Source organism: Aulonocara sp. 'chitande type north' Nkhata Bay, linkage group LG3, assembly GCF_057382095.1.
Source record: "Aulonocara sp. 'chitande type north' Nkhata Bay isolate Kocher_YH1m ecotype deep benthic linkage group LG3, A_spYH_male_GT1.1, whole genome shotgun sequence".
NCBI classification, from domain to species: domain Eukaryota; kingdom Metazoa; phylum Chordata; class Actinopteri; order Cichliformes; family Cichlidae; genus Aulonocara; species Aulonocara sp. 'chitande type north' Nkhata Bay.
Genome location: NC_141346.1, coordinates 64,695,434 through 64,709,320, shown reverse-complemented (window position 1 = coordinate 64,709,320; position 13,887 = coordinate 64,695,434). Strand labels below are relative to the sequence as shown.

Sequence of the window (13,887 nt, the reverse complement as noted above, 5' to 3'; positions counted from 1 at the left end):
ATTTCTGTGTTTAGTTCCCCTGAAATCAGATCTGATATCAGCAGCTCTGAGTTCATTCATCATTATTGTCCAGTGATGAGATTTCTGCTCCGTTTGGTAACAGTCAGCAGGTTTTTCCTGCGTGTGGACGTGAACAGTCGTACCTGACAGCAGGTAGCAAACAGAGATCCTCTTTCCACCTGGAACTCTTCACTGAGCTGAACTCATTCAAAATGTTCTGGAGACAAAACATGAAATAGTCCAAATGTGTGTCTTCACTCTGACTCTGGATCAGATCTCAGTGACAGACTGTGGACAATATGGAAGCCTAAATGTGACACCATCTTCCTCCTTCATCTGCAGATTAAAGCCAAACAAAGATTCTCATTAAAAGTCTGCAGGTCTGAGAGAGACTCAATCGTTGTGTCATGTCAAACACAGTAAGAGGAGCTGAAGCACAGATGTGAAGAGCAGATTCATCAGATTATGACCTCACTCTGTTTTGTCTTCATATACATTCAGTCTGTGTTTATAATGCAGATTTTCTGCTTTTATAATAACACATTTTATATTTTCTATCATCACAGACTGACTCAGTGTGGACTCTCAGAGTCTCACTGTGAAGTTGTGGCCTCAGCTCTGAAGTCCAACCCCTCCCATCTGACAGAGCTGGACATGAGTTGGAACAAGCTACAGGATTCAGATGTGAAGCTTCTGTGTGCTGGACTGGAGAGTCCAAACTGTCGACTGGAGACTCTGAGGTGAGTTCACTGACTGCGGCTGTTGTAGTTTTTCTATATTTCATGTCTTTGATTGATGTTTGAAACTTTCTTTAGTTCCTAAATGTTCAGGATGTGTCTGAAGACAAATGTGAAGAAGTTTGAGTGCTTTCAGAAATGTTGTCTTTCCAAACGACTGAACAACAGTTTTTCCTTTTGGCTCCAAACAGAAGTGACAGACTTGAGCAGGGTTCATTTAAAGGCTTACAGAAGTGGAGTGGTGACGGGGAGATGTTTGACAGGACAGTGTTTCAGCCTCCACAGGTTCATGTTGTGCTCCATCAGTCAGTGAAGATGAAGTCAGTGCTGATGAGGCTGTAGAGTGTGTGAGGGATGTGAATGAGGATGATGAAGATCTGATGATAGCAGATAAAAACAGGCTGCAGAGACTTTGAGCCATACAGGGCACACAGTGTGTGTACAGAACAGCTGAAATCATTATGGAGGCCTCACTGGGATATGGAAGCATCACAGTACAGCTTCAGTGAAGCATTAAAGTCTCTGATATGAGATGAGAAATGAAGCAACCAGAGCTTTTTCATGAGTGGAAATCCACTGTGACTGTGAGCTGCTGCTACAGCCTCCAGATTAGCCAGCAGCTCATCCTGCTCAACATTTCCTCACCAACTTTAATGGAAGTGTGATGTTTTCAGCTGGAGTGATGGTCAGGGTGGCCTCCCTCTCCTCTTCTTCTCCTCTTCCTCTTTCATTTGTAAAGCCACTTCTGCTGCTTTCATTCATTTGGAAGTCCTGTAGCTGAGTTTGGGAGAGACTAACAGCCTCGGCAGCAGAGGGGAGAAAGGCTGTAACACCACCACTTTACTCTGTTCTACCTGTCACATCATTTTATCAGGAAACAAATATGCTCATGTTTTTACTATGTTTGTCTTGAAGATGTAAGAAGATCACATAGTGCTTTTTATTATTGTGTTGGTTTGTTTCCTGTCTCTTGGATGGAGCCCAGCTGTGCGTGGCCCCTGGGCCTGTGGTCAGAGTGTGTGCTGGATAATCCGGCCCAGGATGAGGCCAAACTGACATGGGATGAAATGTCTGTCACATAATTGAGCTTAGTGTAGTTTCATTTCTGCACAATTTAAAAACAACCAAAACTTTGTTCTGTCTTTTCTATGTTATACTTTAGACTTTCTTTGATACTGTGTCCAAAAGGAGCAGCTTTTACTTTGAAGGGGAGGCATCTCTGTTTCCTCTTCAGGTTGCATGATGGAAGCAAATGAGTGTGTGATGTTCTTTCAGTGTTGCACTTTGTAGACGCTCCCTGAGCACTGGTCTCACAGCCAGCTGCACATAGAGACCAGTGTTGTTAGTCCAGGTCAGAAGATGACTTGTTGGAATGAAAATGAGCTTGTAGTTTGTCTGCTTTAATAATGTGACTGGAAAAAGGTGTTGGACTTCAAATATGTCCATTTCTTTCACACTTCACCTTTAAAAGTGAAGCCTTGTGGTTCCTGGAAGGAAAAACACGACTTTTTCAAGTCTTTGTCCTGTTTTTATGAGAAATGTACGGCTTTAATGTGAAACATTCAGAGTTTTTTCTCTTGTTGTGTTTGTTTGAAGCTGCTTCCTGTTGGCTTCAGCTGTTTGGAGTTTCCATTTTCTAAACTTCTACATTCTGAACCTTCTTCAGCTCTGAACAGATGATGAAACACTGAATGATTTCAAGCTCACACTTTGTCTAATAAACTTACATCTTTCATTCTTTATACAGACTGAGGGACTGTGGTTTGTCAGAGATCAGCTGTGATTATCTGGCAGCAGCACTGAAGTCCAACCCCTCCCATCTGAGACAGCTGGACCTGAGCTACAACAACAAGCTGCAGGATTCAGGAGTGAAGCATCTGTGTGGTTTCCTGGAGAGTCCAGGATGTGGACTTGAAACTCTGGGGTCAGTCAGCATGTTTTAGTTGTGCTGAGATGAATATGATGAATGATGATGAATATGTATAAAAACAAAGCTGACACTGTGAGACTTGATCAGAGTTGTGATCATCACAGCAGAGGCCTTTGTGTCAAAGTCACTGAGGATCAAATTGAAACACATGAAGCAGATTTTCCTGTTCTGGCTTTTTATGGCAGATAACCTTCAAAATATTCTGCAGTCCATCAAAAACTGAAGCAAACCATGAATCAACATGTGAACATGACCTGATGCTGCTGACGGGAAGCAAAGTTACAGAGGTTTGATTAAAGACACAGCTGAGAGTTTGTAATCTGTCATCATTTTAAAAGGTTTAAATTTCTTCAGTATTGAACAGCAGAAATGAGGCTTTGTTTTGGGAGGCCGACAGCAGTGAACACAACAGCAGACTGGTGCGTAATAAGCAGTGAATAATGCAGGAAACAGATTTTTGAAGGTAAACTGTTCTTGAAGTACACTGAGAGAGAGAGAGCTGTGCAGGAAGTAAACGTCAAAGTCAGAGAGAATTCATGACGATGTTCATCAAACGTAAAGCGTAGTTTGGATCTTCTTCTGCTGCTGGTTCACTCAGTTTTGGTTGGAGACAGATGAAACCTGCAGCTTCAGGATCTGTGAGCTGTCCACTTTCAGCCCCGACGGCGTGTCCGTGTCCGTGCCGTCGAGTGAACGATCCACGCTCTGTGTTTCCATCTTTGTGTGTTTAGCTGCTCTCATTTACTGTTTTATCTGTTTGCTTGTTGTTGAAATACTTTTGGGAGCTTTAACCTGAGATTCTGGCAAAATACATTTATATTAAAAATCGATTCAGGATTGAATGAATCAACATCGCTTTATTCAAATTAAAACCATTTAAATAGGAAAATCCATGTTTTTACACCCGCCTCTAATGCTGGGTAATGTCAGCTGGTCCATGTGCAGATGGCTGTGAGGCTCAGGGAGCGTCTACAAAGTGCAACACTGAAAGAACATCATCCATAAATATTGAGTAATAACTGGACTCTCATACAGCGAGACTCAAACGCCTTTAAACATCAGCTTATCCTGCTGATCCAAGTCCAACACTGAGTTTGTAAAAACATGTTTGTCAATCATTTTGTTTGGTTTCTGAGGAAAATGATTCAATAACTTGCTGCTAATACACAACATTTCATCATATTTCCTCATAACCCTCTTTTGTCTGACCATTTGAATCCCATTTGAATTTGCAATAAAGGATCCACAGAGTTTGGTGACAATAATGACAGTAGATGTTTGTGTGAAAGTGCTGGAAGCAAATGAGTGTGTGATGTTCTTTCAGTGTTGCACTTTGTAGATGCTCCCTGAGCACTGGTCTCACAACCAGCAGCACATAGAGACCAGTGTTGTTAGTCCAGGTCAGAAGATGACTTGTTGGAATGAAAATGAGCTTGTAGTTTGTCTGCTTTAATAATGTGACTGGAAAAAGGTGTTGGACGTCAAATATGTCCATTTCTTTCACACTTCACCTTTAAAAGTGAAGCCTTGTGGTTCCTGGAAGGAAAAACACGACTTTTTCAAGTCTTTGTCCTCTTTTTATGAGAAATGTACGACTTTAATGTGAAACATTCAGAGTTTTTTCTCTTGTTGTGTTTGTTTGAAGCTGCTTCCAGTTGACTTCAGCTGTTTGGAGTTTCCATTTTCTAAACTTCTACATTCTGAACCTTCTTCAGCTCTGAACAGATGATGAAACACTGAATGATTTCAAGCTCACACTTTGTCTAATAAACTTACATCTTTCATTCTTTATACAGACTGAGGGACTGTGGTTTGTCAAAGATCAGCTGTGATTATCTGGCAGCAGCACTGAAGTCCAACCCCTCCCATCTGAGAGAGCTGGACCTGAGCTACAACAACAAGCTGCAGGATTCAGGAGTGAAGCATCTGTGTGGTTTCCTGGAGAGTCCAGGATGTGGACTTGAAACTCTGAGGTCAGTCAGCATGTTTTAGTTGTGCTGAGATGAATGTGATGTGAAAGTTGTGCTGACACTAAACTGCAGACATCAGGCTGATATTATACTGATCCACACTGAGGATCTTCATGGTAAAGTCTGTTTTCTTCTTCTCTGGTTTAGTCCATTGACTGCAGCAGAACAATGTTCACATTTCAAACAGTGAGACTCAACGTATGGCCCGCGGCCCACACGCGGCCTGCCCACCTTTCCTGATTCAGAGAGAGGGGACCCTGATTAACTGTGTAGTGTTCTTCCTCACAGTTCTAAGTATCAGACACAACAATGAATAATCCACAGCTGACTGTCTTTAGCGGGTCAAAGGTCACGGCACACAGCAGACAGTTGGAAATATTATAATTCTGATCATTTATCAGCACATATCCATATGTATAAAAACAAAGCTGACACTGTGAGACTTGATCAGAGGTGTGATCATCACAGCAGAGGCCTTTGTGTCAAAGTCACTGAGGATCAAACAGAAACACATGAAGCAGATTTTCCTGTTCTGGCTTTTTATAGCAGATAACCTTCAAAATATTCTGCAGTCCATCAAAAACTGAAGCAAACCATGAATCAACATGTGAACATGAGCTGATGCTGCTGAAGGGAAGCAAAGTTACAGAGGTTTGATTACAGACACAGCTGAGAGTTTGTAATCTGTCATCATTTTAAAAGGTTTAAATTTCTTCAGTATTGAACAGCAGAAATGAGGCTTTGTTTTGGGAGGCCGACAGCAGTGAACACAACAGCAGACTGGTGCGTAATAAGCAGTGAATAATGCAGGAAACAGATTTTTGAAGGTAAACTGTTCTTGAAGTACACTGAGAGAGAGAGAGCTGTGCAGGAAGTAAACGTCAAAGTCAGAGAGAATTCATGACGATGTTCATCAAACGTAAAGCGTAGTTTGGATCTTCTTCTGCTGGTTCAGTCAGTTTTGGTTGGAGACAGATGACACCTGCAGCTTCAGGATCTGTGAGCTGTCCACTTTCAGCCCCAACGGCGTGTCCGTGTACGTGCCGTCAAGTGAACGATCCACGCTCTGTGTTTCCATCTTTGTGTGTTTAGCTGCTCTCATTTACTGTTTTATCTGTTTGCTTGTTGTTGAAATACTTTTGGGAGCTTTAACCTGAGATTCTGGCAAAATACATTTATATTAAAAATCGATTCAGGATTGAATGAATCAACATCGCTTTATTCAAATTAAAACCATTTAAATAGGAAAATCCATTTTTTTACAGCCGCCTCTAATGCTGGGTAATGTCAGCTGGTCCATGTGCAGCTGGCTGTGAGGCTCAGGGAGCGTCTACAAAGTGCAACACTGAAAGAACATCCATAAATATTGAGTAATAACTGGACTCTCATACAGCGACACTTAAATGCCTTTAAACATCAGCTTATCCTGCTGATCCAAGTCCAACACTGAGTTTGTAAAAACATGTTTGTCAATCATTTTGTTTGGTTTCTGAGGAAAATGATTCAATAACTTGCTGCTAATACACAACATTTCATCATATTTCCTCATAACCCTCTTTTGTCTGACCATTTGATCCCATTTGAATTTGCAATAAAGGATCCACAGAGTTTGGTGACAATAATGACAGAAGATGTTTGCGTGAAAGTGCTGGAAGCAAATGAGTGTGTGATGTTCTTTCAGTGTTGCACTTTGTAGACGCTCCCTGAGCACTGGTCTCACAGCCAGCTGCACATAGAGACCAGTGTTGTTAGTCCAGGTCAGAAGATGACTTGTTGGAATGAAAATGAGCTTGTAGTTTGTCTGCTTTAATCATGTGACTGGAAAAAGGTGTTGGACTTCAAATATGTCCATTTCTTTCACACTTCACCTTTAAAAGTGAAGCCTTGTGGTTCCTGGAAGGAAAAACACGACTTTTTCAAGTCTTTGTCCTGTTTTTATGAGAAATGTACAACTTTAATGTGAAACATTCAGAGTTTTTTTCTCTTGTTGTGTTTGTTTGAAGCTGCTTCCTGTTGGCTTCAGCTGTTTGGAGTTTCCATTTTCTAAACTTCTACATTCTGAACCTTCTTCAGCTCTGAACAGATGATGAAACACTGAATGATTTCAAGCTCACACTTTGTCTAATAAACTTACATCTTTCATTCTTTATACAGATTGGAGAGCTGTGGTTTGTCAGAGATCAGCTGTGATTATCTGGCAGCAGCGCTGAAGTCCAACCCCTCCCATCTGAGAGAGCTGGACCTGAGCTACAACAACAAGCTGCAGGATTCAGGAGTGAAGCATCTGTGTGGTTTCCTGGAGAGTCCAGGATGTGGACTTGAAACTCTGAGGTCAGTCAGCATGTTTTAGTTGTGCTGAGATGAATATGATGTGAAAGTTGTGCTGACACTAAACTGCAGACATCAGGCTGATATTATACTGATCCACACTGAGGATCTTCATGGTAAAGTCTGTTTTCTTCTTCTCTGGTTTAGTCCATTGACTGCAGAAGAACAATGTTCACATTTCAAACAGTGAGACTCAACGTATGGCCCGCGGCCCACACGCGGCCTGCCCACCTTTCCTGATTCAGAGAGAGGGGACCCTGATTAACTGTGTAGTGTTCTTCCTCACAGTTCTAAGTATCAGACACAACAATGAATAATCCACAGCTGACTGTCTTTAGCAGGTCAAAGGTCACGGCACACAGCAGACAGTGGGAAATATTATAATTCTGATCATTTCTCAGCACATATCCATATGTATAAAAACAAAGCTGACACTGTGAGACTTGATCAGAGGTGTGATCATCACAGCAGAGGCCTTTGTGTCAAAGTCACTGAGGATCAAACAGAAACACATGAAGCAGATTTTCCTGTTCTGGCTTTTTATAGCAGATAACCTTCAAAATATTCTGCAGTCCATCAAAAACTGAAGCAAACCATGAATCAACATGTGAACATGAGCTGATGCTGCTGAAGTGAAGCAAAGTTACAGAGGTTTGATTACAGACACAGCTGAGAGTTTGTAATCTGTCATCATTTTAAAAGGTTTAAATTTCTTCAGTATTGAACAGCAGAAATGAGGCTTTGTTTTGGGAGGCCGACAGCAGTGAACACAACAGCAGACTGGTGCGTAATAAGCAGTGAATAATGCAGGAAACAGATTTTTGAAGGTAAACTGTTCTTGAAGTACACTGAGAGAGAGAGAGAGCTGTGCAGGAAGTAAACGTCAAAGTCAGAGAGAATTCATGACGATGTTCATCAAACGTAAAGCGTAGTTTGGATCTTCTTCTGCTGCTGGTTCACTCAGTTTTGGTTGGAGACAGATTGTTATGGCCCGTCTAGGCGCGGCCAGACCACAACATAAAGGGTGATCCATCCCCGTCCAACCCCAAGCAGCACGTCACACACTTAATACTTTGTAACAGTGATTTATTTACAATGAGTGCAGTTAAACAAAGGAAGGGAGCATATCATAACTTCAGGGTGAACCCAAGGCAAAAAACAACAGACATAAGGTAGCCTATCTCAGGAATGAATACAACTTACCTACGCAAAAGAACTAACTCAAACGACAATCACTTACCTCCCTGCCGAACAAAAACAGGAGAAAACTGATCAAACAAAAAGGCGGTCCACCCCTACATGCTCTTACATTAACCAACATAGTGACACAGTTAATAGTCTGCCGGTTGGGTTGGGCCAAGGAAGAACGACATGGCAGTCCCTGGCGGTATCTTCTTATCTGCTGCCAGCCATCCACCCTGGATGCACCAATCATGGAGGAGCACCTGCACACTCAAATTTACATATAACTGCACACTCAAATTTACATATAATTACGACAACAGTCGTAACACTGATGAAACCTGAAGCTTCAGGATCTGTGAGCTGTCCACTTTCAGCCCCGACGGCGTGTCCGTGTACGTGCCGTCGAGTGAACGATCCACGCTCTGTGTTTCCATCTTTGTGTGTTTAGCTGCTCTCATTGACTGTTTTATCCTCTAATGCTGGGTAATGTCAGCTGGTCCATGTGCAGCTGGCTGTGAGGCTCAGGGAGCATCTACAAAGTGCAACACTGAAAGAACATCATCCATAAATATTGAGTAATAACTGGACTCTCATACAGCGACACTCAAATGCCTTTAAACATCAGCTTATCCTGCTGATCCAAGTCCAACACTGAGTTTGTAAAAACATGTTTGTCAATCATTTTGTTTGGTTTCTGAGGAAAATGATTCAATAACTTGCTGCTAATACACAACATTTCATCATATTTCCTCATAACCCTCTTTTGTCTGACCATTTGATCCCATTTGAATTTGCAATAAAGGATCCACAGAGTTTGGTGACAATAATGACAGAAGATGTTTGTGTGAAAGTGCTGGAAGCAAATGAGTGTGTGATGTTCTTTCAGTGTTGCACTTTGTAGACGCTCCCTGAGCACTGGTCTCACAGCCAGCTGCACATAGAGACCAGTGTTGTTAGTCCAGGTCAGAAGATGACTTGTTGGAATGAAAATGAGCTTGTAGTTTGTCTGCTTTAATAATGTGACTGGAAAAAGGTGTTGGACTTCAAATATGTCCATTTCTTTCACACTTCACCTTTAAAAGTGAAGCCTTGTTGTTCCTGGAAGGAAAAACACGACTTTTTCAATTGTTTGTCCTGTTTTTATGAGAAATGTACGACTTTAATGTGAAACATTCAGAGTTTTTTCTCTTGTTGTGTTTGTTTGAAGCTGCTTCCTGTTGGCTTCAGCTGTTTGGAGTTTCCATTTTCTAAACTTCTACATTCTGAACCTTCTTCAGCTCTGAACAGATGATGAAACTCTGAATGATTTCAAGCTCACACTTTGTCTAATAAACTTACATCTTTCATTCTTTCTACAGATTGTGGGACTGTGGTTTGTCAGAGATCAGCTGTGATTATCTGGCAGCAGCACTGAAGTCCAACCCCTCCCATCTGAGAGAGCTGGACCTGAGCTGGAACAACAAGCTGCAGGATTCAGGAGTGAAGCATCTGTGTGGTTTCCTGGAGAGTCCAGGATGTGGACTTGAAACTCTGAGGTCAGTCAGCGTGTTTTAGTTGTGCTGAGATGAATATGATGTGAAAGTTGTGCTGACACTAAACTGCAGACATCAGGCTGATATTATACTGATCCACACTGAGGATCTTCATGGTAAAGTCTGTTTTCTTCTTCTCTGGTTTAGTCCATTGACTGCAGCAGAACAATGTTCACATTTCAAACCTTCAAAGAAGAAGAAAAATCCTCCACTGGATAATTCACTGTGAAACTCTCAAACTCTTCATTCCACCTTAAAGTCTGTCTGACACTGAAATCCAAAGAAAAATGTGCGTTTGCTTTGCAGACAGCAGTCCAACACAAACATACACACATCATAAAAACATAGTCCAACATCCAAATCTCCTCCACTGCCAGCATGAATGATGGGAAAGAGAAGGAGGAACACTCTGACATTCAGGGTTAGAATGAAGCAGACTGTGAATATCAAATCTGTATTAGGAAGCTTACATCAGGGGTGTCAAACTCAAACACACAGTGGGCCAAAATTCAAAACTGGATCAAAGTCGCGGGCTAACATTAATATTCATTGAAAAAAAATCTTCCTGCAAATATAACAAGGAATCTTTTCTTATGGACTCAAACAAGTTTTGCTGAAAAACTGAATATGGAACAAGCAAAGCTTAATACTAAACAATATATATAACTTAATATTACACACATTAAATAACACATCAGTGGAATTCATTTCTTAAATAAAAAATGTATTTGCAGCCTTCTGAATTAAATTTTATCATTTATCAAATTTTCATCATATTCTCCCACCTGTCCAGAAAGCTCCTGTTTTCTGCATTTCTTTTTTCCCATTTTGGGATCGGTAGCATGGCAGTATTTTCATGGTTGCTATGACTATGGTCAACAGAGGAGAGGGTGCTAATGGGTCCTGTCATGACTGACGCGCCAAAACACCAACAGAGCATTCTGGGAATTGTAGTATTAGCAGTACAGGCACTGTATAATACTGGCAGGTCAGCTCTAATAGTAATTTTTTATGGCTTCGCGGGCCAAATGTGATTAGGCTGCGGGCCAAATTTGTCCCACTGGCCAGAGTTTGACACCTATGGCTTACACCTGACCCAGAGGGGCCATCACATCACATTTAGGAGCTCCCCTAATGGAGCCACAACACATGTCCAATACTTAGTCTGTCTTGTTGGACCAACTGGAAGAAATGATTCAAGGACTTAGTCACAGAACAGAGATTCAAATCTCCAAAATCCAACTGGCTGCATCAGGACATATAGTCTGAAACTCTGCACAGTTTCCTGTTTGAAGCTGCTTCCTATTGGCTTCAGCTGTTTGGAGTTTCCATTTTCTAAACTTCTACATTCTGAACCTTCTTCAGCTCTGAACAGATGATGAAACACTGAATGATTTCAAGCTCACACTTTGTCTAATAAACTTACATCTTTCATTCTTTATACAGATTGAGGCTCTGTGGTTTGTCAGAGATCAGCTGTGATTATCTGGCAGTAGCACTGAAGTCCAACCCCTCCCATCTGAGACAGCTGGAGCTGAGAGGAAACAACTTGAAGCATCCAGATGTGAAGCAGCTGTCTGATCTTCAGCAGAGTCCAGACTACAGACTGGAGACTCTGGAGTAAGTAGAGTGATGGAGTGAGTGGGTGGTGCTGTCAGCAGTATTGTACTAAACACAGTCAGTATGAAACAAAGATCCAGTGTTTCCTGTAAAGCTGCAGCTTCTCAGTGAAGCTGTGAGAGGAGAATGGTGACAGGCTTCAGGATTGGACACAAACACTTCCTGTTTCTCACCTTTATGGTCACCATAGTAACAGCTGACACGCTCTGATCAAACACTGTCAACAGCCAATCAGCTCTCTGAACAAAGCAGCTCGCAGACCAATGACTGCATTCATTTCCAAGTTTAAAGCAGTGAAGAACACAGTCTGTAGGTGAGGAAGAATTTAGTGAGAGCAGATGTTTGGATGGAATTCCTCCAGTTAACAGCTGGAACCGTCCATCTGGATTGTTGGGCTTGTTGTTGGGGTTCCTACAGAGCTCAGAGTGGACACACCAAGGTTCTTCTAATGAATGAAAGTCCAGACTCAAACTAGGAGGGAAAAACATTTTCATCAACTTCAATAAAAATCCAAAGATTAGAGAAAGTGAAGCAACAATGAGTCCTAGTACAGTCCCAGCACTGAAGTCCCTGCTGCTCTTTATACTGGATGTGCTGCATCACTGACTGACAGCTGATGAAGAGTCTCTGGAAACACTCGTTTATCTCCTCTGCTCTTCCTTCTTCTCTCTGCAGGTGGAGCTGATGATGGTAAACAGGACGGTGTGTGTGCTGAGAGAGGAGGAGCTGTGTCCTAATGATCCAGAGAGGTTGAAGCAGCAGCAGCTTGTGTGTAGAGACGCTCTGACTGGGCCATGTTACTGGGAGGTGGAGAGGAGAGCTTCATCCAGCAGTGACTGACAGAGGAATGAGAAGAAGTGCAGATGACTGTCAGTGCTGCAGAGTGAACTGCTCTGAGAACAGCTCCACTGTCAGACACAATGTAGAGTCCAGCATCATCCCTGTGTGTCCCTCTGGATCTGACAGAGGATCATCAGTGTATCTGGACTGCTCTGCTGCTGCTCTGTCCTTCTACAGTCTCTGCACAGTCTCTGTCTGACTCTGGCTTCAGACCCTCCTGGATCAAACTCACCTGGAAAGACTTTCAAACATCACTCAATAGATTTGAATACAGAATATATTTGATATATACTGTAGATGTACTGTAGAGTTGCAGTTTGTCACTTGTAAATACAGTCTGTGAGCAGCTGTGAGCTGAAAGATCTTTCTAGAAACACGAAATGTTTTCACTCTTCTGTTGCTTTTTCATATATTTCCACAACATTAATATTGATCCCACCTGTCTCACCTGTTTCATGCTTTTATACATAATAACAGAACACGTGTGATCTGAGCGCTGCTGTGGTTGCTGTGCTGCACGTCTTCATTTAGATAACAGAGACATCTAGTGGTTAAGAGGGAGAACTGCAGGAGGTGGAGCTGTGTTTTAGCATGGAAAACTTTTTATCTTTTAGGCGCAGATACAAATATGACAAGTATCAGTGTGAGATACAAAAGGTCACATCAGTCAGCAGAGGGAACAGTGATCACACAGCAATGTAAGAATAGAAACATAACAGTGAATCTGGACATGTATACAGATGGAAGCAAACAAACAGGATGTAACACTACATTAAAGCCACAAATGGGAAGTGTGGCGTGGGTGTTGTCTTTGGCCAGCTGCAGAGGAGGGGTGACGCGGTGAGCTCCCGGGGCGGCGCAGGGGCGGGGTGAACAGGTGTGCTGGGGATCTGTCACTGATTGTCTCTATATGTTGGCAGTGACAGTCGGAGGGGAGAGCGGGAGTGTCTGTGTCCTGATGCAAAACCACAGTATTGAATAAAAGTTCTGCTGTTGCCATATTCGCCCAGCTTATGTTTCTTGGGTCCGGTGTTACAGGAAGAAAACAAAGCCAAAGGAAAATATATTTGATCTCAGGAATCCAAATCAGATGCTTTAGAGAAGGGGTCGGCAACCCTGGGCACGCGTGTCACAGCTGGCACGTGAAGGGTTAACTGATGGCACGACCATAGCTGGACTGGCCATCGGGCATACTGATGGTGATTTTTCGTTTTTATGAGCCGATGAGGTTTTTTTACTTTTGTTTTGTAACGGTATAAACAATGAAAGGTGGTGGATTGGCCGGATGCTGGTCGATGTGTAAAAATAAGTCAGTTGTTTGGTGGTGGCTTTGGCGGAGCTTCCACAGAGGCAGCAGGTGGATGAGGGAAGGTGAGGCAGGAGGAGCAGAGACCTGAGGTGAACTTAACTTCAGGTAAGTTATGACCTGCAGTCTATCTGGGTCAGATAAACCAAGTTTAGGTGGAGTAATAGTACATTTTTCCAAATATACTTCAAGGAAAATTTTTCTCCTGAATTTTTTAAATTAGACTTTGAGAAGGGTCTTATCTGAAAGTGTTTGAAGAGCACTATTTGCACTGTGCTGTTTGAAAAGCACTATTTAAAATGGAAGTACACACTCTAACGTGATAAGGACTTTACTGGACTTACCTCGATTTTCAAGTAGGGTGCAAGCTATCTGCATTCTCTCCAGCACAACTGCCTCTGTAGTGGTTGACACCTCACTGACCTCTCCAAAATCAAGG

At 42.3% G+C, this 13,887-nt stretch overlaps 1 protein-coding gene and 1 long non-coding RNA gene across 2 annotated transcripts in view; one reads left to right on the top strand and one right to left on the bottom strand.

Moving 5' to 3' along the window:
• Window positions 1–13,887, bottom strand: part of LOC147336563 (uncharacterized) — a 420,745-nt gene that overhangs the window by 138,724 nt on the left and 268,134 nt on the right. The gene's annotated exons all lie outside the window — the stretch shown is intronic.
• On the top strand, window positions 514–11,306 carry LOC147336579 (ribonuclease inhibitor-like). The gene is made up of 5 exons (XM_086265439.1): window positions 514–740; window positions 2,485–2,661; window positions 6,792–6,968; window positions 9,509–9,685; window positions 11,129–11,306. Exons 1-5 carry the CDS (start codon window positions 514–516, stop codon window positions 11,304–11,306), a joined length of 936 nt encoding a protein of 311 aa, XP_086121565.1.